Genomic DNA, 26231 nt, shown 5'->3' with positions numbered 1-26231 from the left:
ATGAAATTTTAAAGTTATGGATTCACTTTTTTCTATTCTTTCCTTTGTAGTGTCTATAAATTTTTTGACTTACTAAAAGAAATCGATACCAGTATCAAAGTTGATAATGTTATGTCAAGACTGTTGAAGAAATATAATGTGTTGTGTGCGCTCTACAGCAAATTAGAAAGGTAAAGTACAAATTTTATTAGGGTTACACCCTGCTTTTTCGTATCATTGTGCATGATTAGTTTCCCTCTGGGAACTGTTACATTCTTAGTAAAGTTATTAAGTATTACACCTTAGATTTGTCCCCTTAATATTCTTTTTTTTTTTTTTTTTTTTGTGGTACACGGGCCTCTCACTGCTGTGGCCTCTCCCGTTGCGGAGCACAGGCTCCGGACGTGCAGGCCCAGCGGCCATGGCTCACGGGCCCAGCTGCTCCGCGGCATGCGGGATCCTCCTGGACCGGGGCACGAACCCGTGTCCCCTGCATCGGCAGGCAGACTCTCAACCACTGCGCCACCAGGGAAGCCCTGTCCCCTTAATATTCTTAACTTTCTTATTTGTCCAATCATATTCATGCTGAATGTTTCTTCCAAAATTACTTGTTTTACTCATGGTTCTCATTTTTTTTTTAACAAACTTAAAGCTGGTTTCCACTTTAGCCTTCTCTGCCAGAAGACTTGTAGCTCTGAATGGAAGGGTGACCTAAATTTAAAATTCTTCCTAATGGTGATACTGTGTTTAGAAAAAGAAAGCATGTTGGCACTGGAAGGTGTATGTGACCTATACTACTGAGCCATGACCTGTATTCTCCATGGTGGTTTAGAAGAAGTAGTTTTTTTGTGGAATATCCTTTAAGAAACTTCTGTTTTATTCCACATAAATTAAGAAACTACAACAAGCATTAATGAAGTGACTGTTAGTACCCGCTATGTGTTAGATGCTAGGGATGTAAAATCATATGATACTATGATCGTCAATTAGCTTATAGTAAATAAATAAATTCTATCTTTTAATAAAAATAAGTGCAATAATGATTTGATGCACTACTGCAGAGGATTATTTGTAAGAAGTAGAAATTATGTAGTGGGCAAAATACTGTGTATGTTTAAAGGTAAGAAGAATAATTATGGGGTGAAAAAACTATAGAAGAAGGCAATGTCTGAGTAGGGTTTAAAGGATAGATAGAAACTCAGCAGGCAAAATATGTGGAGACTGGGACTGAGTATCCTAGGCCGAGTGATTAGCATGTGTGCAAAGCCAGAGCAGTACTGTAAAGTATTTTGATATTGTTAATGGCTAAAAGGTAGGAGGGAATTAGACTGATAGTGAGCTTGGACTTTACCCAGCAGGAGATGGAGAGTCATTGATTTTAAGCTAGGGAGTGACATAGTCAGATTTGGCCTTTAAAAGGTCACTCAGGCCTTTGCAAAAGAGATTTGGAATTTTTATTGACTAGTTATATGAGATAATTTAGTGTATATTGGCCTTGAAGTAGATCAATAGGATTTCTTCTATCTTATATGTACCTTCTTTTGAAGAGCAGTTGGGAAGATTAACTGTGATACTAAAGCCTATTTATTTCAGGGTAGACTATATGTGTATATATGGCAATGTGCTGTAGTGATTATGATGACTTTTAAAAAGCTAAACAGATCTAGATATTAATAATAATTTTGTAATTCATTGACTGTGTGAGCTAGGGAAACGTACTTAACGTCTTTAAACCTCAATTTGAATCTGTAAAATATAGCTAGTAATGCTCTCCTTGCAGAGTAATTGTAAGATAATGTTACTGGTTAGCTCACGTCCTAGCACATACTAAATGCTAAATAAACAGTAGCTTTTAAAGCTATGATTAACGACATTAATGCTGTCACATAGAAATATAAAAATGCAAGCCATATATATATATATATTTATTTATTATTTTTGGCTCTGTTGGGTCTTCGTTGCTGCACGCCGGCTTTCTCTACTTGCAGCGAGCGGCGGCTACTCTTAGTTGTGCTGCACACGCTTCTCATTGCGGTGGCTTCTCTTGCTGTGGAGCACAGGCTCTAGGTGCGCGGGCTTTCGTAGTCATGGCTTGCAGGCTCTAGAGCACAGGCTCCGTAGTGGTGGCGCACGGGCTTAGTTGCTCCGTGGCATGTGGGATCTTCCCGGACCAGGGCTCGAACCCGTCTCCCCTGCATTGGCAGGCAGATTCTTAACCACTGTGCCACCAGGGAAGCCCAAGCCATATATTTTAAATATTCTAGTAGCTGCGTGACAAGTAAAAAGAAACAAGTGAAATTAATTTTAACATTTTATTTAACTCATATATCCCAAAATATCAAACTTCAACACATAAATTTGTGTACAGATGTTCATGGCAGCATTATTTATAATAGCCAAAAAGTGGAAACACCCTGAATGTCCATCAGCTGATGAATAGATAAACAAAATGTGATCTATCCATATGGTAGAATATTGTTCAGCCATAAAAGGGAAGAAAGTTCTGCTACTTGCTACAATATGGATGAACCTTGAAAACATTAAGCTAAGTGAAAAATACCAGACACAAAAGGCCACATATTTCATTTTATGATATGTCCAGAACAGGCATATCCATGAGATGGAAGATAGGTTAGTGATTGCTAGGGAATGGGAAGTGAAGGGTATGAGGAGTATCTGTTAAAAGATGTGGGGTTTCTTTTTGGGGTGATGGAAATTTTAGATAATGGTGATGATTACATAACAAAGTGAATATACTAAAAACTATTGAATTTATACACTTTAAAATGATGAATTTTATGTTAGGTAAATTATATTTCAACAGAAAAACATGAAACCAATAGAGAAGTTTTACATTCTTTTTCTCATACTAAGTATTTTTTTAAATATTTTGGTGTGTAATTTACATTTACAGCACAACTTCATTTGTACTAGCCAAAAACATTTCAGGTGTTCAGTAGCCATAGGAGCTTGTGGTTAACGTATTAGACAGCATAGATTTATATTGTATGTCATTATCTTTACTGTATGATAACATTCTCTTCTGAGTTACATTAAATTACAAAATGATATAAAACAATGCATCTGACATTAAACATGTTTTCTATAATTATAAAAATTCCCTCTTGATTACCATCTGCTTTTTTTTTATATAAGATAGTAGTTTTCTCTGTAAATTTTTGATCTACATATTTTTTGTGACTGGCTTCTTTCACTTAGCATGTTTTCATGGTTCATCCATGTTGTAGCGTGTTTCAATACTTCATTACTATTTATTATGGAATAATATTCCATTGTATGCCTATACCACATTTTATTTATCCATTCATCTACTTATAGTCATTTGGGTTGTATGTCTTTTAAAGTAGTCGACAGTATAAAGGAGAGCAAGTGTATATTTATAGAGTTTGTTATATTAACTATTATATATCATTTCGTCTTCTCTTCATTTGTTTCTGTGGATTTATCATCTTGTGTCATGTGTTTACTCCAGTACAGCTTTGATCCTACCCACCTCTTTGTGCTGCTGTTGTCAAACACATTACATTTCATGTGTTAGAGGCCCAAGAATACAATATATACATATTATGTTATACAATTATATTTTATATCAATTAGGAGAAGAAAGGAGAAGAAATATGTAATTATACCATCTTTCATAATAACATAATTACCTTTACCAGTGCTCTTTGTTTATTCATGTGGATGTGAATTACTGTCTTGGGTCATTTGTTTTCAGCCTGAACTTCTTTTACTATTTTTTTATAAGATGAGTTTGCACATTCTCTGTTTTTGTTTGAGACTATGTATTTCACCATCACTTGTGAAAGGTAGTTTTGCTGTATATATGAGTCTTAGTTTACATTTTTTTTCTTTCTTTGAGTATGTAATCCCACTGCCTTCTGATCTTCATTGCTTCTGTTGAGAAGTCACCTGTTAATGTTATTGTGTTCCCTTATATATGATGGATCATTTTTCTCTTGCTGCTTTCAGGATTTTCTCTTTGTCTTTCAGCATTTATCCTATGATATATCTAGGTGTGAATCTCTTTACATTTATTCAACTTGGAGGTTGTTCTGTTTCTTGGATGTGTAGACTTGGGAGTTTTCAGCCATTATTTACAAAAATTTTTTTTTCCTCTCTCTCTCCATTCTCTTCTGGTACTCCCATTACACATATATTCGTGTATCTTTTGGTGTCCCAAAAGTACACCAGTATATTTTTTGGTGAGCCTCTTCATTTTTCTTCTTCTTTTATCTCTTTGTTCTTTAAACCACATAATCTCTTTTGATCTGTCTTCAAGTTTAGTGCTTCTTTTTTTCTGCCAGCTCAGATCTACTTTTGAGTCCCTCTAGTGAATTTTTTATTTTGGTTATTATACTTTTCAACTCACATTGCCCTTTGGTTCTTTTAAAGTAATTTCTGTCTTTTTATTGATAATCCTCTGTTGGTTGAGATATTGTCAGCGTACCTTTTTTTCTTTAAGCATGATTTCCGTTAGTCCTTTGAACATATTTATAATAGCTGTTTTGAAGTCTTTGTTAAGTCTGACACTTTGGTTCTCTTAAATAAAATTACTGTTATCTGCTTTTTTCCCTATGTAGAGGTGACACTTTCCTGCTTCTTTGCATATTTCATATTTATTTTTGAAAACTGGACATTTTTTATAACATTGTAGTAACTCTGGGAGCTGATTCTTATCTCTCGTGGGGCTTGCTGCTGTTGTTTTGTCTTTGTTATTTGTTTAGTGGCTTAGCTGTACTATCTCAATGGAGTCTTTTTCTCCCACAGTGTGTAGCCTCTGATCTTGCTCCTTATTGTAGCCTTGGACAGGTACATAGTCACTCAGAGCTGACAGTGGTTTTAGCTGGGTTCTCTTTGACTATCCTTTCCCTGTTCTTAAGCTAACTGCCTCTGTTGATATCACACCTAGTTGCTACCTCTCACTGTTTGCCGACTGATTGCTTTATTGTTTTTTTTAATAAATGTATTTATTTATTTTTGGCTGCCTTGGGTCTTCGTGGCTGCACGCGGGCTTTTCTCTAGTTGCAGCGAGTGGGGTCTACTCTTCGCTTCAGTGCCTAGGCTTCTCATTGCGGTGGTTTCTCTTGTTGTGGAGCACAGGCTCTAGGTGCGCGGGCTTTCATAGTCATGGCTTGCAGGCTCTAGAGCACAGGCTCCATAGTGGTGGCGCACGGGCTTAGTTGCTCCGCGGCATGTGGGATCTTCCCGGATCAGGGCTCGAATCCATGTCCCCTGCGTTGGTAAGGGGATTCGTAACCACTGCACCACCAGGGAAGTCCTGCTTTATTGTTTTTAACAATGCTCTGGGTCACAAGTTGCTTTACAGTCTAATCCAATTAAATTTGGCTCCCTCTGCAGGACTAGTATTTGAGGCTAGCCTTGAGGCTTATTTTGATACTAGGAGAGCTATTCTTAGCTGTTTCTTTCCCTGGTTCTCTCCTAGATGATCTAGGATTTAGCTTTTTGCTCTCATAAGATCTGTTGGCTTTCTCTTACTTGCTTCCACCAAAGTCTGTATTGCTTTCAACAGTTCTCTTATTCTTAAACATCCCCACACTCCATTCCAAATGAGTTCCCTTGGGGAGAGTGCAAGGCTCTATGTTCTTAGGGCCTGCCTTTCCCCTAGGCACCACTTCTGTGCCACTGCTTGAGAGGTCAGGATGGGGACAGTGGTCTCTTCTCTTGGAGTGATACCTCTGTTTTAAGAGTAGGGCACTGAGAAGAGGTGATAGCCCCTGGTCTTCCCAGATTGGCTTTCTTGGCTGGAACCTCTGTCCTATGAGCTGCTCAGCAAGAGAAGTCAGTATTTTTGATGTGCTCTGTGCCTGGAGTAAAACTTTACCCTATGAATGGCGGCTAAGCGGAAGACAGGAGCCCCAGACCTCTCAGCTCCTCTTGCTTGGGATAGACTTTCTGCAACACAGATGTGGGGGCAATGAGAAATGCTGGGAGCCTACTCTTCCCAGAGAGATAGTTCTAGGCTGGGAGCTGGAGAGAGAAGAGCCCTGTGTCTTGGCTACACCTGCCAGGGGTAGAGCTTTGTTATGCTGAGCTGGAGAGGAGGAGGAAATGAATTTTGCTTTGAATTCTACAGACTGTCATTGTTCTTACCAAGATTTAGTAGATTTTCTTGAAGAAATATTTCCTTTTTTTGTTGTATGCCCTTAGGAAAATTTCCAGAGACTTTAAATGGTTTTTTAAAAATAGTTTTATCAATTGTAGTTATTACATTAGGAAACAGGTCTGCAGAGAACCTTCTCCACCATTCCAGAAGTCATTGTCCTAAATAGGTAGGTTTTATACAGTAAGTCCCCTCATATGAATGAGTTCCATTCCGAGAGCATGTTCGTAAGTCCAATTTGTTCGTAAAGTCCAGCAAAGTTAGCCTAGGTACCCAACTAACACAATTGGCTACATAGTACTGTACTGTAAAAGGTTTATAATACTTTTCACACAAATAATACATAAAAAATAAACACAAAAAAATAAAGAAAACATTTTTAATCTTACAGTACAGTACCTTGAAAAGTACAGTAGTACCAGCTACATCACTGCTACTTTTACGCTTGCTTCCAGACATCCTGGCCTTGAAATAAAGATACTGTACTACTGTACTCTATACAGTACTGTACAGTAAAGTACACAAAGCACAACCACTTGTAGAGGATGCACACAGGTGACAGTGTACACCAGACATGTGAACTAACTTACATGATCAGACGTGTAAACTCACGTTCACATCTTTGAAAGTTTGCAACTTGAAAGTTTGCAACTTGAAGGTTCGTCTATAGGGGACTTACTGTAGTACTTTCAGTTGTGTTATTTCAGTGACACTATTAGTTAAATAAGCTTTTATGACCTGATCTGAGATTCTAACCAGATCAAGTTTCAATTATAGAATGTATTCCAAGTTAGAAATGCATATATCGAATCCAGTCTTTTTGTAATTAGATATTACAGTGATATGTGAAATGTCATAAATTGGAAACATCTACTTTAACTTTGTTTTATAATGCTGTACTTGAGAAAAAATGTATCCTTCTTAAAATAAGATGAATAAATCATGATAAAACTGATTTCTAAATTATGAAAAAAATTTAAAAGTAACTTTTAAAAAAGCCATAATGTTAACATAATTATTTCTTCCTTTCAGAACATGTGAACTTATATATTTGTCACAACCCAGCAGTTCGTAAGTACCTCAGAGTATGTTATTTTTCACTTTTGGGGTTTTTTTTTTTGAGATTTTTGTGGAAAAATCCCAAACATGTTGATAGTTTCAGGGTTAGTTTGATTGACTGTTCTATGATACTTCATAAATTAAGGTCATAGATTTAAGCCCTATACGGATTATTTATCTTTTCACAAAGAAAGTGGTATGAAATACATGCCTTTTACTACAAGGGAGAACTAATAAGGTCGAAGTTAATTCAGAGCAACATTTTACCAGCTCTGGGAAAAATGCCAATTCATTGACAAAATCTTTTTTCAGAGTATATTATAGACATTTTATTAACTAAGACTCAGAGCATAACTTTTGAGTAAGAATAAACATGAACGTCTATATTAAAATTTCCAAGTAGTCTTTTTAAATGCATGATACATGTTCCAACAGTATACCACTGTAAGAGCTCTAGAGTTTTTCTTCGGAAACAGAATGAGTAGTATGTGAGATTTTCTGCCTCATTGAAGTAATAATACTGAAGATGATTGATACAAAGGGAAATTGTGTATTAATTAACTCTATTAATTCCACTCATTAATTCCAACAAGTGAATAACTTAACGTTTATGAAGACATAGTGTTAATTTGGTAGAGTCACCCAAACCTCTATTTTTCTGCTTACAGAAAATTGATTTTAATTAGAAAAGAGAGCAGAAAAGCATTAATTGGAAACCATGTATGTCATATTATACCACTTTCTGTGCATATTTTTAGATTACAGTAGAAGATATTCAATATTTTCTTTAAAAAATGTATACTACTTTGGGAAAATATAAATAACATGATGAAAACACTAACTGAATTGAGACAAATTGAATTCATGTGTAAATTGTGCAATTAAGATGGACTGTATTCTATTATGCGATCAATTCTGGTCTATAATTGTAAAAAGTGAAAAAAAAAGGTGTAGTGGGAAAACAGTGTGAGTTTTTTTTTCTTCTATTTGTTTATTAGGATATCTACGGAAATAAATTCTATGTTGGTGCTAAAAGTTTCTTGGCTCACGTTTTTACTAGCTAAAGGTAAAGTCATTATGTTTGTTACATACTAATGTTTCAAATGTAGTAATTGATAATTCTTTCGAGTAAGCTCAAAATTTTAATTCTATTTAATATTGTTCCTCCTTCCCCCTAGTTCTTTGTGTGACTTTTTTTTTTTTTTAGTGGTGAGGTATACATAACGTTAAATTTACCTCAACCTTTTTTTTTTTTTTTTTTTCTTTTCCTGCTCTTCTAATCCAGGTCTCAGAAAAGCACACTGAGAATAGCGAATTTTAAACAAATGCTCAACCGGTAGCGTCTTATTATGAACGTGTCGCGGGCCTCTCACTGTTGTGGCCTCTCCCATTGCGGAGCACAGGCTCCGGACGCACAGGCTCCGGACGCACAGGCTCAGCGGCCATGGCTCACGGGCCCAGCCGCTCCGCAGCATGTGGGATCTTCCCGGACCGGGACACGAACCAGTGTCCCCTGCATCGGCAGGCAGACTCTCAACCACTGCGCCACCAGGGAAGCCCTGTGTGACTTTTTAACTGTTATCAAGTTCTTGTAATTCTGATACTGGAGGCAACCTTGAAAATGTCTCATTTCATTTCTTTTTCTAATATTTTTCATTCTTTCCTATTTTTAAGAATAATGTTACTGTTTTTATAAAAGTGATATATATTCATGATAAAGAATGCATATAATACAGCAAAGCGCAAAGAAAAATGTAGAAAAATTATCCAAAACCCGCCTAGAAATAATCATCATTAAAATTATGTGGTTGTATGCACAAAAATGTATCTGGAGTAACATTCTGATTAAAAAAGGTGGGTGGATGAGTGCACTCACAAACATATATATAAGTTTCTAAAAATAATATATTATTGTGCTATGTTTAAAATATAAAAACTAATTTTACTAAAATTTTATGGAAGAAAATAAGAGAAATGGAAGGAATTGCTTAAATTTATATGTTTTGTCACTTAAGCAGTGTTATTTCTTAAAATATTTCTCTAAGATTATGAAAACATTAAGAGGTTAGAATCTTTATTTAACTTTGTGTTTTGAGTTAAGGCAATGTATATTAATCTGCTCTGAAGAAAAAGAATTCTCACTCTTCCTGTCACCTTCCTATTCCCTACTTTCAGATTTGCTTATTTTTTGTTATCATTACATTACCAAAGATTATAATATTTATATTCTGTTCTGTAATTATAATTATCACAGTTGTTTTGTCTCATTTGTGTATTTAAAATGGATTCTAAGCTTATTGTCACTCCTGTATCATAGCTTCTCCATTTCCGAATTCTTTATTTTGGTCTATCCTTAGCTGACTAGATTTTACGGTGAAGGAGTTTTTCAAAAATGCCTTTTTGGCGCCATGTTTTCTCTGTTTGACATGTTTATGAACCATGTCTGTAGTCTGTAGACTTGAAGGACAACTTCGTTGAGTATTCTGGGGGTTTTTGTGTGTGTGTGTGGTACGTGGGCCTCTCACTGCTGTGGCCTCTCCCGTTGCGGAGCACAGGCTCCGGACGCGCAGGCTCAGCGGCCATGGCTCATGGGCCCAGCCGCTCTGCGGCACGCGGGACCTTCCCGGACCGGGGCACGAACCCGCGTCCCCTGCATCGGCAGGCGGACTCTCAACCACTGCGCCACCAGGGAACCCGAGTAGTCTGTTCTTGCTTTTTTTTCCTCAGGACACTATATTCTGGAATTGAACATTGCTGTTGAGAAATCTGAGACTAGCTTAATTTACTGCCCCCCATTTTGTTCCTTGAATATTTGAAGAATTCCTTTTTTTAAAATTTGAGATTTAATACATTAACCAGAAAGTTTTTATACCTTCAGTATTGGGATTATTAGTGGTTTAGCAGTCAAATACCAATAAAATAGAAAATGAATCAAATTAAACTTCTCTTTTAAAAATACTGCACAACATAGAGCTATAAGCAAATACGTCATAGCAATATGATTTGTATATTTTGTGTAGCTACACTATTTTTTTCTTAGGTGTTTATTATATGCATTAATTTCCTTACATACAGGTCTTTATAATAAATATACAGCTCTTTAGTTGTATGTTGTATAAACTTTTAGGATTTTGTGCTAAATAATTGCTTTATAGATGACTTTACAATTATGTACTAATTTTATTATTTCTTAATGGCTTTGGTTATTTCTTAATATTTTGGAGTGGGTTGAAATTGAAAATATATGAGGTTTCATAAATAAATAGAACTGAACACTAACGTGTATCATTCTTCAAAATGATTTTCAGAGGTAGTAAATTTTATAACTCTTACCAAAACTGGAAGTGAGTTTAAAGAAGGAAAAATCAAAATAAATTTAGACATAGGGACTGAATTATTATAATAATACCTAAATGTAAGATTCTCATGGTAGACTTATACTTCATTCATAATTTTTTTTAGTAAATTTATTTTATTTATTTATTTATTTTTGGCTGCATTGGGTCTTTGTTGTGTGGGCTTTCTCTAGTTGCAGTGAGCGAGGGCTACTCTTCGTTGTGGTGTGCTGGCTTCTCATTGCAGTGGCTTTTCGTTGTGGAGCACAGGCTCTAGGCACATGGGCTTCAGTAGTTGTGGCAGGCGGGCTCAGTAGTTGTGGCTCACGGGCTCTAGAGCACAGGCTCTGTAGTTGTGGCACATGGGCTTAGTTGCTCCACAGCATATGGGATCTTCCCAGACCAGGGCTTGAACCCATGTTCCCTGCATTGGCAGGCGGATTCTTAACCATTGTGCCACCAGGAAGTCCCCATTTATAATTTTATAACTTTATATATTTTTACATGTTGCAAATCTGACTGAATTTTTGCAAAAGAACAAAAACAAAGATCTTTAACATGCTTCTAGTGATTGTTGCATAAATGAGTATATGGATACAGCCATACCCACAGTTTTCCCTGACTTAAAGACCTCAATCTCTACCTTTAAGATGTGGACCTTCTTTGTTTTCAGGGCAAGTTTTACAAATGGAAGATGATCTGGTGATCTCATTTCAGTTAATGCTGTGTGTCCTTGACTATTTTATCAAACTCTCACCTCCCACATTACTCAAAGAACCATACAGTAAGTATTTTAAGTAATTTATGCCCCTCTTACTTCATCATTCAACATTTTTTTATGGACTTACACTAGATCCAAAACATGGTTCTAGAGCCAAGGGAATAATAAAAAAGAAATCAGACATGGGTTCTGCCCTTAAGTAATATAAGATATAGAAGGAGAGATAAGTAAGCAAGTAATTAGAGTATATGGTTGAAAATAGTCTGGGCCAAAATATAGCAAATACCATGGGAGTTGAGGAGATGAGAAAGTTTTTCCAGCTGGGAAAGACCAAGGAAGACCATAAAAAAGTGGTGGCATTTGAACTGAGTGTTGAAGCAGTAGTTAGGGTTTGAGTGTTGTGGTAAGTTGGGAGACTGCACTCCCAGTAAATAGAAAATCAAGAGGCAAGGCATAGATATGAATGAGACTGCACAGGGAAGAGTAACCCATTCTATAGGAATGGATTAACTGAATTTTTATTATTGGAAGCTATAATGATTATGTGACTGATTTTTTTTTTGCATATGAACTGTAATTGATCCATTTCAGTGGGTGATGAGATGGGAGGTGTATTTAAATAATAACTATTGCTGAAATAATTAGATAGCATTAAGCAAAGACAAGTATAATCCTCTTAGAATGGAATTGCTCCCTTTGGTGGCATGTAGAGTAGGATTTAAAATCACTTAATACACTATAGAGAAATGTAAACTTAACTAAGGCTTAGCTTGTTCCTTGCTCCTAAAATGTTGACAGTATTAATAATACTAAAAATAATAGAGGAAAGATCAAAACATGGAAGCCTCAAAGTGTTGAAGTGGCTGAAAAGCTGAAGCCTGATTAATCTTCGTGAACAATAACTTCCTGGAAAAATGAAGCAGAATTTTGAAAAGATGTTGAACATGGCTTGACAGAAAAGGCAGGTCATTTAGCAGAAACCACATGCAAAATAGAGGGGAAAAATGTAAAACAATATATTTTAAAAATTTCTGAATCTTTAAAAGTTTCCTTTGTATGCCTTTTCCTCACTTTTTAAAAATGTTATAACTTTAATAAGTTGATATATAACTTTAGGTTGACAGCCTTTGTTCTTTTGGATAATTCAAATGTACATTTAATTCTGTAAGTGCCATGTTAAAAAGAAAGCAGGATAAGGTGTTGAATTAACTGGCTATGGTAAACTTGCAATTAGCTTTTTATTATGAAGAATTTCAGTGAGCATAAAAGAAGAAAGTCGTATAATAAGCTTCCATGTACTTATCACCTGCCCTCAATGCATAACTTATGGTCAACCCATAGTCATATCTACTGCTCAATTCTACCAGCGATATTATTTTGAAGCACACTTTTGCATACCATTTCATCCCTATAAATTTCAGTATGTATCTCTGAAAGATAAAGTCTTTTAAAAAAGCATAATGACAGTACCATTCTCACACCTAAAAATCAATTAATAGTGATTCTTTAATTCCACCAAATATCTAGTAAGTGTTCATATTTTCAATTGTTTTATAAAAGTAATTAAAAAAATTTTACATGTTGACTAAATTAGAATCTAAATAAGATCTCTACTTTGTGATTGGTTGGTATGCTTTTAAGACTTAAAAAGTTCCTCCTCCATCTATCTTTCTCTTTTTTTCTTGTAATTTATTTATTAAATAATCAGGTGGTCTTGTTCTGTCGAGTTTTCCATGGTTTAATTTTTAGTGATTGCATCCTATGGTGTAGTCTTAACATGTTCCTCTATCCTGTCAGTTTCCTGTAAGTTGTTTGTTGGGCCTAGAGGCAGTTAATACTTTTTATACTTAGTCATCTGTAATCTCTTTAATAGCTATATTCACATTCAGTTTGAATTGAAATGCTCAAAATAATCCAGGGGATTACAGTTTAGTGTCACATGAGTATATTTGTATGCTTAATTTTTTAAAAGCATCGTAATTTATTTGCTAAAACTTTAAAAAATTTATTTTTTATCCTGTATCTACAAATTGAATCCATAAATACATGCTTATTATTTTTAAGACTCTTTTAAGATAGAAAACATTTTTTCCCCTTGCAGACTAGTAGGATACACTTAATATTAGTTTATAAGTTGGCTATTTCCCTTGCATTTTTCATATTTGTCTGTGGGGTTTTAAATTTCTTTTTGGGCTAGTTGGGGGCAGAAGAGAATAGGGATGGTAGCAGCTATTACCAGTATATAACTTACAGTAGATATTCAATAAATAAAGCTGTTAGCTTTTTAATGAAGCCTAATAATAAAAGTAGCAGAATGTTACCAAGATTATTTCTGACCTTCCGAGTTATAATTAGAATACTTCATTATTTTATACAGTGGAATGTGCAATTGTTCTTATCTAATTTACCATTTTTACAGAAACAGCTGTAATACCTATTAATGGTTCACCTCGAACACCAAGGCGAGGTCAGAACAGGAGTGCACGGATAGCAAAACAACTAGAAAATGATACAAGAATTATTGAAGTTCTCTGTAAAGAACATGAATGTAATATAGATGAGGTAATTTAACTTCATGATTTCTTTAAAATAGTTAAAGTAGATTTAGATGTAAGTTTTCCTAACAGTATTTAATTCTTTTATGATGAGCTTGCTTTTTGTAATTAGTGCCAACTCTTTTGCAGTAGCAAAATATTTAGAAAAAGTTTAATTTTCCTATTCAGTTACTTTGATTTTAAAGAGAATAGCTCCCTCACTCTGGAATCATTGAAATGTACATGATTAAGGCAATAGTTTTCAAATGTATTTGTTCTTTGATTCCTCTGTGGTTACTGATATACCTAATGTTTTCAAGTATCCTGTTCAGAAAACCCTAGTGTTTTGGTTTAGTGCTAAGTGATACCAACATTAAGTTTCTGTTTAGCCTTCTGTAGTTACTCTTTTTCTAAATATCACACCAGATGTTAATGACTGGTAGAGGATACATGAACACCCAGGAATTGCTTATCTTGTTAATAAAATCTGGAATGTTAGAATTGGAAGGAATCTTAACAAGTAATGTACTTGGCCTCCTTTTACTAATGAATAAACAAGCTTCTAGAGACTGATAGCTGATTACTAACAGAGTCTATGCTTTGGACCATCTGCTACCAGTGCTTCTTTCACTGTGCCGTGCTCTTTCTCTCATAGACTGTTATATTGTCCAAAATTCACTACCACTAGATAGCTATGTGAAATGTTGCATCTTTGAAATTGCTCTGTCAACTCTGGGAAGGAATTGGGGGTATGCTCTCAAAATCTAGTTTAAGAAGTGTTGGAATGATTTATCAAGATATCTGGGTTTTAGCACTGTGGCTTTTATTAATTTTAACAAATATATAGATATAGACATATAGCTGTATCAACTTTACACATGTAATATATTTACTTTTCTAGAATAACAAATTATCTTTGCTAATAAGCTGACAAATGTAGTTGAAATATTTTTTTTTACTCCAGTCTGTTGCTTACTCTCTCAAGGTAATGAATAGGAATAAATGCAGTTTTCTAATTCCTGGTTGTTAGTTCTCTGTATTTTAGAACTACTTATAAAATTGCATTTCAAAAATCAGGAATAAATCATGTTTTTCCTTTTTATTTTAAATAATGCTTCTATAATTTAGAATGTAATAACGATTTGTAAAGTGTAGGTGATTAATAGCTTTTGCAGTAATTCATATTAATTTGACATTTGATTATTTACATGTAGCATTTATAGTTATATAACTATTGGTTAGTTATATTTATGGTTATATAATTATTGGTTAGTCACACTAATTGGTTAAATAGAACTACCCACCTTATAATTATTCCAGTTCAGTGGGAATTAATTAGAAAACAATACTAATATGTATTACAGAAGCTTAATTCTTAAAGCATTTTTGTGAAGCAGAAGATAGGAACTTATTAATAGGAAGATATTAAATTATTCTACCTTAATAAATGTAGACTGCAAATTGGAAAAGGAAGTTAAATGAAGAAAAGTAAGTTGTTTAAAATTCCATAACACTTTGCCAGTGTAAAATAGTTAGGGGTATATTATAACTCCAGGTTTTCCAAGGACTGTCTTTATTATCCATGTTAAATGTAGGGTTTTTTGTGTGAAACTGCATAATGACCAAAACATTTTCACTCGGTTTTGAATAGAATTGTTGGGTATTTGTATGTGAAATTATCTTCTTATAAAAGCAGGTCATTTTCCTAAATTTATCCTGAAATAATTTACTCGATATTCCCTAAGCTAGGTATGTGTGTGAAGTGGCCCAAAAATATGCTTTGGGGAGAAATCAGAGGCAGTGTAGAGACGTTAAAAGAGTCTTGGCTTTGATGCTAGACAGATTGGTTTTCAGTTCCAGCTCTGCCACTTCCTAGCTGTGTAACTTTGGTGAAGTTGCTTAATATTTTTGAGCCTCCCATGTTTTCACCATTTGTTAAATGTGGGATATTGAAGTTGGTTTCGATGGATTTTCTTCTTATAAATCCCATTTCATTAACAATTCCCCCCTGCACCTCCATTTTAGGACCTGAAATCTGCCTCACATGAATTAAAAAGTGAATAAATTGAATAATTATAAATAAGCATCACACTGGGTTGAATGTAACTCATTGATCAAAATGTCAGTTAACACTTTCATTCTACCGTTAATAGTGACAGAGATTGTTTTTTTTTATTTTAATTATCATGTAACTTTATCTTTTTCAGGTGAAAAATGTTTATTTCAAAAATTTTATACCTTTTATGAATTCTCTTGGAATTGTAGCTTCTAACGGACTTCCAGAGGTAATCTGAAAGAAAACGTAATAAAAAATTAATGTGTTTCGGGACTTTAGCGAGGCAGGAATAGTTGCCTAAATTTCTTAAGATCACTTTACTGTATATTAAATATTTTTTACTCAAGGAAAGAATCTAAGTAGAATTGTGGTGAATCAACTTTATATAGTAGAAAAAACCCCTTTTGAACCCATTTATGCTCAAATGTATAAATAAGCAGCATTTAAAAATTTGCACTAGAAGTTGATTTGTACTAACATTTTTCAAAAATCAGGATGTAGGCTTTTGGACTTCTAAATGCCATTAAATATTTAAATAGAAGTAAATATCTATAATCAAATTTGATTCTAATTTACTTTGCTATGCTTCTTTAAGCATAGGAGCCATGATTTGTACCATCAACATTATTAGCATTACTGTACTTGGAGCAACTCTTTTGAGGCTTTTGTTTTTGGCCGCAGCACGTGGCTTGCAGGATCTTAGTTCCTCCACCAGGATGGAACCCAGGCCCCGGCAGTGAAAGCCAAGTCCTAATCACTGCACTGCCATGGAATTCACTCTTTGGAGTATGTTTAAAAAGCTACTTAATTGGATGTAGCTTTGGTTGAAATTACTGTGATTATATGGTAGAAATGTTTTACCTTAGTGGTGTGCCATCCATCCATCTGTTTCTTTTCACATTTTTCCTCATATGTCTTGCTCTTCAGTGAGAACAGAACAACTGAGAACTTTATGTGGTAATGTGTGGAGAAAAGAATGCTTCAATAAATGATGAAGAACAAGTACTCAGTGAGGAAGCAGCATTTCAGACACACCTAGTATCAGTCACCAAGACCAAAAGACATGAAATCAGAGAGCTAGATTGCTGATTTTATGGCCTGAGTTGGTAGCTAGTCCTCCTTGAATTAACTAACTTATTCATTCAGCAGTTATTTAGTGAGTGCTTAATATATGCCAGGCATTGTGCTAGATATCATCAATGCAGAGATTTAACTCACAGTCATTGTCATTAAGGTGCTAGTGGAAGAGACGGACATAGAAGTAGAACATTAACAGGAGTCTACAGAAGTCTATTAGATGTGTACACAGGGTGTTGTGATATCTCCCTAATCCAAAGTGGGCCAGATAGGTTTTGCAGAAAATTCTTTGGAGGTGATGTGATTTCTGAGCTGAGTAAGATTTATAAGAAGTGGCATTTCCAGGGGTTGGAAATTATAGATTTAAAGGCACAGTGATATGTGGTAGTATGGTCTGTTCTGTAGAGTGAGTGGTAAGACATGGTACTAAAGAAACAAGAAGGGGCCAAAAGTTGTATTTCTGAGTTCTGTTACCAACTTATATACCAAAAAATATGCTGTTTACAACTCTAAAGAATCTTGGACATTCATAATTTTTTTCCCTCTGAAAGAATTACAGGGTTATTATTAGAAAATTCAAGATAAACTTTACATTATATAGCACTAATAGCTGCCAGTCAATAAATGATTGATAATTAATACCTAACTGACATAGGGCAGGAATGACGATTAAGCCTAATCAAACATGAATGGCTGATCGGCCTAAAAAACTTATGCAAACAAACAAAAAGTTTACATTTAACTGGATTTTTTCCTACCACTCCTTTTAGAATGCAATTTTAACTCTCTCAGGTTGGAAACACTCTGGCTTTAAAAGTCACAGGAGGGCTTCCCTGGTGGCGCAGTGGTTGAGAGTCCACCTGCCGATGCAGGGGACACGGGTTCATGCCCCAGTCCGGGAAGATCCCACGTGCCGCGGAGCCGCTGGGTCCATGAGGCATGGCCACTGAGCCTGCGCGTCCGGAGCCTGTGCTCCGCAACGGGAGAGGCCACAACAGTGAGAGGCCCGCGTACCACACACACACACACACACACACATACACAGAAGTCACAGGAGAAGGCTGCTAAATGGTTTTCTACTGGGCATTGGTTTTTATATTATGATTAGAAAATTATGAATCAGAACTGATAAAAGAATTATAGTTTGTAGCATTTGGAAAAGTGTCTAAGATTGGAAATAAATTGTGCAAGTATGTTAATTGGGCTAATTAATTGAGCTTATACTCTTGCCCAAGATACGTAACTGAAGGGAGTCAGAGTGAACCAAAGGATTTAGAAAAGATAGGCAGAATACATAATAAAGGTCTGTTACAGTGTTTGAAAAATTATTTTATATTGATAAGTGTAGTAGAAGATTAAAAGTGAGTGATGTATAGGATGGAGGATCTCGGCAATTAAGTGGTTATAGTAATGTCTTTTCATCTTACAGTTCCATTTCAGTACTGTTCTATAGCATTGGTGATCCTTGTCTATGTGAGATATGTGCATAAAATAGGTTTAAAATTGAGTTGAAAAAATTTGCAATTTTCTTTACTTTTAGATATGCCTTATTTATATTCCATGTGAAGTCTGTATAGTGTAAAATTAAGTGTATATTTTTACGAAGATTCTTGAATTAAATATGTATTTCTGTGTACTGAAAAGTAATGACATGAAAAGGATAATCATCAATATTTTTTGCCTTTGAGGTGGAAAGTCTCTCTAAACAATATGAAGAAATTTACCTTAAAAACAAAGATATAGATGCAAGATTATTTCTGGATCATGATAAAACTCTTCAGGCTGATCCTACAGACAGGTATTATACATGATATATTATTATTTGTTGATATGCTGGTTCATTTTTTAAAAAGTTAGTATAAAATTGTATTCTCTTGAATTGTCATATAGAATCCTAAAGTAGGAATGGTTGACGGTAACTACAGGCACCTGTGAGATATTGTGTTTTCCGTTCCAGGCCATTGCAATAAAGCAAATCACGCAAACTTTTTGGTTTCCGAGTGCGTGTAAAAGTTATGTTTACAATGTACTGTACTCTGTTAAGTGTGCAATAGCATTATATCCAAAAAACAGTGTACATACCTTAATTTAGAAATACCTTATTTCTAAAAAATGATAACCATCATATGACAATGCAGAGTTTACAACCCTTCAATATGTAATAAAACACAGTATCTCTGAAGCACAGTAAAGCAAAGTGCAATAAAATGAGATACGCCTGTAAAAAATTTTTGAATGATTGTAAGTGTGGTTAATTTTAAGTCTTTAGCATGAAATCTTTTAATATTAACTAAAAAATTATGTATATATATAAAATTTGGAAGTTAAACACAAATAAAATGTTTCAGATTTTATTTAAGTCAAAGTAAAGTTTTTGGAAGGCGTAATGTTTGAAAAACTTGAGTTTTGATATTTTTTGATACTGAACAACCTTGCTAGTAATATCATCAACATCTAACATTCTAGAGAAAACAAACATCTAACTTTCATTTTCAAAAAAATTCTTAGTGATTGGTACACCGTTTGTTGTAAACCTAGTGGAAAGAAACCCAACTTAAAAATTATGACAAAAAAATAAAATTTTATTTATTTAAGCAGCTTCTGGATCATCTATTTCCTATCACTTCTATTATTTACTTAACCATTTTGTATGATGTTATGAGTCAACAGAAGGTACTTTACTGCTTTTTTGACTCATAAATCACAAGTTGTAAGTTTTCAGTCTGAATGACTTTGCTTATCATTATTTAGTTTTGAAATGCAGAGAACACCACGAAAAAGTAACCCTGATGAAGAGGTGAATGTGATTCTTCCACAGACTCCAGTTCGGTATGAATTTTCTTACTTTTGATTTTCATTATAATTATTTATTCAGTACTTTATAGTGCTTCGGGTTTATTCATTTGTTTCATTATATATTTGTATATACATGCAGCAAATATATATTGAGTGCTCTTTGTATGCCAGACATGTTACTAGTTGCTGAGGATATGATTATTAGATGTAGTTCTGTCTGTCCTTAAGGTATATAACCCAGAATGAGAATGTGTTCCATTTCAGTATATAAAAAAGAGAAAAAAAAGTATCACCATTTGCTCTGTATATAACCTAGAAAGATTGGAGCCATTTTTTAGTGTCCTTTTCCTCACTTGCTTCCCACATCTAATCTGTTTTCAAGTCTTGCTGAATCTACCTCCTAAGTATTTGAGTTCATCTACTGTTCCCCATTCCTACTTTTCCCACCCTTATCCAAGATATCTCTCTCCTTCTCTTGGAATTTTTGCAGTAGCCTACTAACTGATCTTGTTTTTTCTACTCTCATGACTATTCCTCTCTCCCTATCACCAAATATATTCTCCAGAGAGCCCCCAGAATAATATTCTAGAAATGTAAATCAGATCATGCTTTTCTTTTGGCCACAGTGCGTGGCTTGCAGGATCTTAGTTCCTCCACCAGGATGGAGCCCAGACCTCGGCAGTGAAAGCCAAGTCCTAATCACTGCACTGCCATGGAATTCACTCTCTGGAGTATTTTTAAAAAGCTACTTAATTGGATGTAGCTTTGGTTGAAATGACTGTGATTATATGGTAGAAATGTTTTACCTTAGTGGTGTGCCATCCATCCATCTGTTTCTTTTCACATTTTTCCTCATATGTCTTGCTCTTCAGTGAGAACAGAACAACTGAGAACTTTATGTGGTAATGTGTGGAGAAAAGAATGCTTCAATAAATGATGAAGAACAAGTACTCAGTGAGGAAGCAGCATTTCAGACACACCTAGTATCAGTCACCAAGACCAAAAGACATGAAATCAGAGAGCTAGATTGCTCTTAAGTTTCTGATTGCTTCCTACTGCAATTGAAATACAGTGCAAATTCCTTATCAGTGCCTACAAGACCTTATATGATCTAGCTTCTGTTACCTCTCCAACCTCATCTTGTTTTCCTGCTCACTATGTACTAGCCAGTTTTCTGAACTCTCCAAAGTCTTCTTTTGTACTCAGTGACCTTCATATTTGCTTTTGTTTCTTCTGTTTTTTTGTGGTATGCGGGCCTCTCACTGCCGTGGCCTCTCCCATCGCAGAGCACAGGCTCCGGATGTGCAGGCTCAGCGGCCATGGCTCACGGGCCCAGCTGCTCCATGGTATGTGGGATCTTCCCGGACCGGGGCACGAACCCATGTCCCCTGCATTGGCAGGCGGACTCTCAACCACTGTGCCACCAGGGAAGCCCCACTTCTGTTTCTTCTTGAAACTCTTCCTTCTTTTCTATGAATTGCCAACTACTACCCTTCTTTTAGGTTCAGCACAAATACTACTTTTTTGAGGACTTATTTCTCCCTGAAGTATTTTCCTTTATTATTCTTTCTCACAGCATCCTGTTCTATTCCTTCAAAGTATGTATCACAATTTGTAATTATAAATTCATCTGTGTGTTTGCTTTTGTCAATACCCATAATAGCCTTTAAGTCCATACCACATGGACCATGACTTTCTTGTTCACCATTTAATCATTAGGACCTAGGAGAATACTTGGTACATAGTAAAACAATCAGTAATTTTTTCAAATGACTACATAGACACATAAAAATACATTTTTGTTTAAATATGGTGAGAGACATAGGACAAGTTAATGAGATGGCACAGAAGGGACTTTATGAAGTGATATTTGAACTGAATTTTGAAACATGTAAGTTTGTGACACAGGAGACTGACAGCATGTGCAAAGGCATGGAAATATGAAACAACATGATGCATCTGGGGAACTATAAGCAGCTCTGTATTGATGGACTAAATGGGAAGATGAAATGGCAGGAGAGGAGGGTGGGTATTAGATCATGAAAGGCCTTATAGTCCACACTCAGAAGTTTGGACTTTAGCTTGTGCAGGATATGGCCTGTTACTATACCTGGGTGTTAAGCAGGGCTAGGATAAAATCAGACTTGATTTGTGAAAGTTTACATGGTAGTAGTTTGTGAAGAGATGGACTGAGGAGAGCATGGTGAGAAATAGAGAGACCTCTCAGTCTGTCACAGTGGTTAGGCAAATTAGGATAACCTGAGGAGTTTTTTTTGTTTTTTCAAAGTACATATGCCTAGATCCTGCTGCCATAGACATAGTCAAAATCTCAAAATGCTCTATTGCAGTAATCCAGTTGAGAGATGCTGAAGATATGAACCAAGAGATAGGCAGTTGGAGTGAAAGAGCAAGAACAGGTTTGATAAATAGTTGATGAATTCATATTTAGAATATTATTTTTAAGGCATTTATGGGATATGAAGAAGATAATGTAGTAAGTAGTAGGATATAAGGATCTTATAGATTTGGGAATCATCAGGGAGAGTTAAATCAGAAAAACAGGGTCAGGGGGGTGGTGTGATGAATTGGGAGATTGGGATTGACATGTATACACTGATGTGTATAAAATGGATGACTAATAAGAACCTGCTGTATAAAAAAATAAATTAAAATTAAAAAAAAAAAACAGAATGAGGTTGCCTGAAGTGAGGGTGCATAATAGCAATAACGGTTGGCTAAAGGCTGAACCCTAAAGAATGCTAGCATTTAAGGACGAGATAGAAGTTAGATTAAAGAGAATGAGAGGTGTGATTGGGGAGGCCAGAGAATGAAGCCAAAGAAGCCAAGGGAGGAAGGGAGTTTCAGAAGAGAGCAAGGGTTTAAGAGTGTCAAATACCTCAAGAAAATCAAGTATCAGAACAAATAAAAAAGATCTTTTGGTTTTAGCAGTTGGTCACTTAATGGCTTTAGTCATTGTGGCTTAAGTAGATTAGTACATGTACGCATCACAGAAGCAATATATTTAAAAGTTGAGGAAGTGTAGATATCAGTTTAGAGAGGCTTGACTGAGAACACTGAACATGTTTTATTAAATAATATTTAAAGACCCTTTTGGCTATAAACATTCTACAGTTTTTTGCATCATTAAACAGTGCCTACAGAGTAGCAATGAACTGCTACTCCAAAATTGGAACATTAATATTTACTATATACCATACACAGACAAGCGCGCGCGCGCGCACACACTCACACACACACACAATTATATAATTAAAGAGATTGACCTACTTTTATGTTTTAGTGATGATGACTTCTAAAATTACGTATGCTTTCATCTTGAAGGTCTCTGTAAAGGACAGTCACTTGGTTCTCTACTTGAGTTACTAAATATCTTTCTTTATTTGAAAATTTTTAATATTTAATTGTAATAATGTTTTCTTAAAATATTACCATTTTGATGCCAGTTTATGTTTTATCCTTAAAATAATGTCATTACTTTCATCAATTGTTTTGTTGATATTTAGTTCTATTAGTAAATAAGCATATCTTTTCTTTAATTATAAACTTACTGATGATCGACATATACTTTTTTAAAGATTTAAGTCAAATGTAATTCCTCATAAACAGCAGTACACTAAGGCTTTTATAAAGTCTTATTTCAGTGAACTTCTTAAAGATAAACAGGAGACAATGAGATTGAAGATATGTGTAACTTATGAAATAGATACTTATCATTTTTTCTTTTTATTCCTTCATTGCTTAACACTTCTTCCTATTTTTTTCTAGGACTGTCATGAATACTATCCAGCAATTAATGATGATCTTAAATTCAGCAAGTGATCAACCGTCAGAAAATCTGATTTCCTATTTTAATGTAAGCCATATATGAAACATTATTTATTATGATATTTTGGCAAATAAATTTGAAATTAGAAGTTAAAATACTGAGTGTTTTTTTTTTCTGAGTGTTTTTTTAAGCACCCATTTTCCAACCAACCTGTAGTTGTCTATTATCTCATTTCTTGCCTTTTTTTAAAAATTTTTTTTAATTTTTTTTTTTGGCTGTGTTGGGTCTTTGTTGCTGCACGCGGGCTTTCCTCTGGTTGCGGCGAGCGGGGGCTACTCGTCGTTGCGGTGCGTGGGCTTCTCATTGCAGTGGCTTCTCTTGTCGCAAAGCACGGGCTCTAGGTGTGTGGGCTTCAGTAGTTGTGGCATGCGGGCTCAGTAGTCATGGCTCGTGGGCTCTAGAGCGCAGGCTCAGTAGTTGTGGCACATGGGCTTTGTTGCTCCGTGGCACGTGGGATCTTCCCAGACCAGGGCTCGAACCCGTGTCCCCTGCCTTGGCAGGCGGATTCTTAACCACTGCGCCACCAGGGAAGCCCTCTTGCTTTTTTTAACTCTCCAAATTAGATATTATTAGTAGTATTGTTTTATTCAGACAGTGTTATTTTTAGATTTTCTCATATTTACTTTTTGTGTTGCTCACCATTCTTTTTTACAACTTAGACCTCACTTTCATAATTATTTTCTTCTTTCTTCAGATACATCTTTTAATCATTCCTTTAGTGGGGGTTAGTTTGGGATGAACTTACCAGCTTTTTGTTTTGTTTTTTTGTCTTAAAATATCTTTACTCTTGGACTTCCTTGGTGGTCCAGTGGTAAAGACTCCGCTCTCCCAGTGTGGGGGCCCGGGTTCGATCCCTGATCAGGGAACTAAGATCTCACATGCCACAACTAAGACCTGGCACAGCCAAATAAATAAATAAATAAATTACATACATACATACATACATACATACATACATACTTTTTTAAAATATCTTCACTCTTATTTTTTGTAAGGTAGTTTACCTGGATCTTCAATTCTAGGCTGACCTTTACTTTCTCTTAGTAGTTTGAAGATATTACTTCACTATTTCCTGGCTCTCGTTGCTACTAAGATGTTTTCTGTCAGTCCATCTGTTGTTCCTTTATAGTTTATCTTTTCTCTCTGGCTCTTTTAAGATATTTTCTTTGAATGTGACATTAGACAGGATTTAACATTTGCCATATCTCTACAGTCTTTTTTATTTAGCCCACTTTCATTTACATTTCTTGAGTGGCCCTGTGTGCACTGCAGTTGGCAACTCCTGAGGGACCCTGAGTTTGATATCTGAAGGACCCCTGCTAGCCTCCCTCCTCTCAAAAAAGGGAGAGAGGAAGAGAGAGAATGAAAACTAGTGTCTATATTCCTTGTTTGCTCCTTTACTCCTTTAAAATCAAGTGAGGCTTGGGAGCCACTGAAATGCTCATCTGTGGCAGTTGGATGAGGCTAGGAGACTTACTAAAATTTGGCTTCTCCGGTAAGTGCTTTGTGTGGTTAACATTGCATTTAATATCTTAAGCTGCCTGTGGTTTTGTCATATTCTTTGTTGTCGTCTTGTTTATATTTCCACCCCCCCAAGAATTAACAGAGTATTTTCTGTCATCATATTCATAATTGTGTTGGCTCAAAACTGATTTTGTTTGTCCAATTTGCATAAAGTTGCTTTTATTTGTGGGTTATCTGCAGCACTAGACTATTTCCCAAACATAGCTACCCAGTTACTTAGAACTTTTAGAAGGGATAATGGTAGAAGTAAAAAGAATGATAATCTCTCTCTTCTTAAACATTGTTTTTAATATTTCCTCCAACATTTGGAGTATGTAGGAAGTCTTTTTTATTTTAAACTACTTCAGTTGGGTAGAAAATTCTGCCTCAAAGACATTTTCCAGAGCTCAGGTTAAAGCTTAACATTAAATGAAGCACAACTGTTTAACTGCAACGTTTTATGTACACTAAAAATGGCCTATCTCAGAGTGGGCATATCTTGAAGACCATTAAGTTTTTCTTTGAATTTGCTTCTTTATTAGTTTCAGGTGTCTTCATTTAAAAAATTAATACCATATTTTCTTCTGTGTGTAAGTAAAATCGTAGAAGCTATAGACATTTTTTTCTTCCAGTTTTATTGAGATATGCTTGATGTACAGCTCTGTATAAGTTTAAGGTATACAGCATAATGGGTTGACCTACATATATCATGAAATTATCATCACAATAAGTTTAGTGAACATCCATTATCTCATTTGGATACAAAGTAAAAGAAATAGAAAAAAAAATTTTTCCTTGTGAAGAGAACTCTCAGGATTTACTCTCAACAACTTTCATGTATAACATACAGCAGTGTTAATTATATTAATCATGTTGTACGTTACATCCCTAGTACTTATTTACCTTATAAATGGAAGTTTGTACCTTTTGACTGCTTTCATTCAGTTCCCCCTTCCCCTACCCACCCCCTGCCTCTAGTAACTACAAATTTGATCTTTTTTCTATGAGTTTGTTTGTTTCTTTTTGAAGTATAATTGACCTGCAACACTGGGTTAGTTTCTGGTGCATAGTATAATGATTCGATATTTCTATACATCTCAAAATGATCACCACGGTAAGTCTAGTTACCGTTTATCTCTGTACAGAGATATTATATAATTATTGACTGTATTCCCTACA

The 26231-nt window shown here is 35.2% G+C and overlaps 1 protein-coding gene across 2 annotated transcripts in view; it reads left to right on the top strand.

Annotated features, from left to right (window-relative positions):
• Nucleotides 1-26231, top strand: part of RB1 (RB transcriptional corepressor 1) — a 134239-nt gene that overhangs the window by 36830 nt on the left and 71178 nt on the right. For both annotated transcript variants that reach the window (XM_007466438.1, XM_007466437.1), the window contains 9 exons: nt 51-170; nt 7157-7195; nt 8182-8249; nt 11192-11302; nt 13659-13801; nt 15981-16058; nt 18595-18704; nt 19658-19735; nt 23489-23576. In XM_007466438.1, the coding sequence (XP_007466500.1) occupies nt 51-170; nt 7157-7195; nt 8182-8249; nt 11192-11302; nt 13659-13801; nt 15981-16058; nt 18595-18704; nt 19658-19735; nt 23489-23576 (835 nt within the window). The remainder of the gene's footprint in view (nt 1-50; nt 171-7156; nt 7196-8181; nt 8250-11191; nt 11303-13658; nt 13802-15980; nt 16059-18594; nt 18705-19657; nt 19736-23488; nt 23577-26231) is intronic.

This window comes from Lipotes vexillifer, unplaced genomic scaffold (genome assembly GCF_000442215.2).
Source record: "Lipotes vexillifer unplaced genomic scaffold, Lipotes_vexillifer_v1.1 scaffold384, whole genome shotgun sequence".
Classification (NCBI taxonomy): Eukaryota; Metazoa; Chordata; class Mammalia; order Artiodactyla; family Lipotidae; genus Lipotes; species Lipotes vexillifer.
This window is presented reverse-complemented; position numbering and strand designations above follow the sequence as displayed.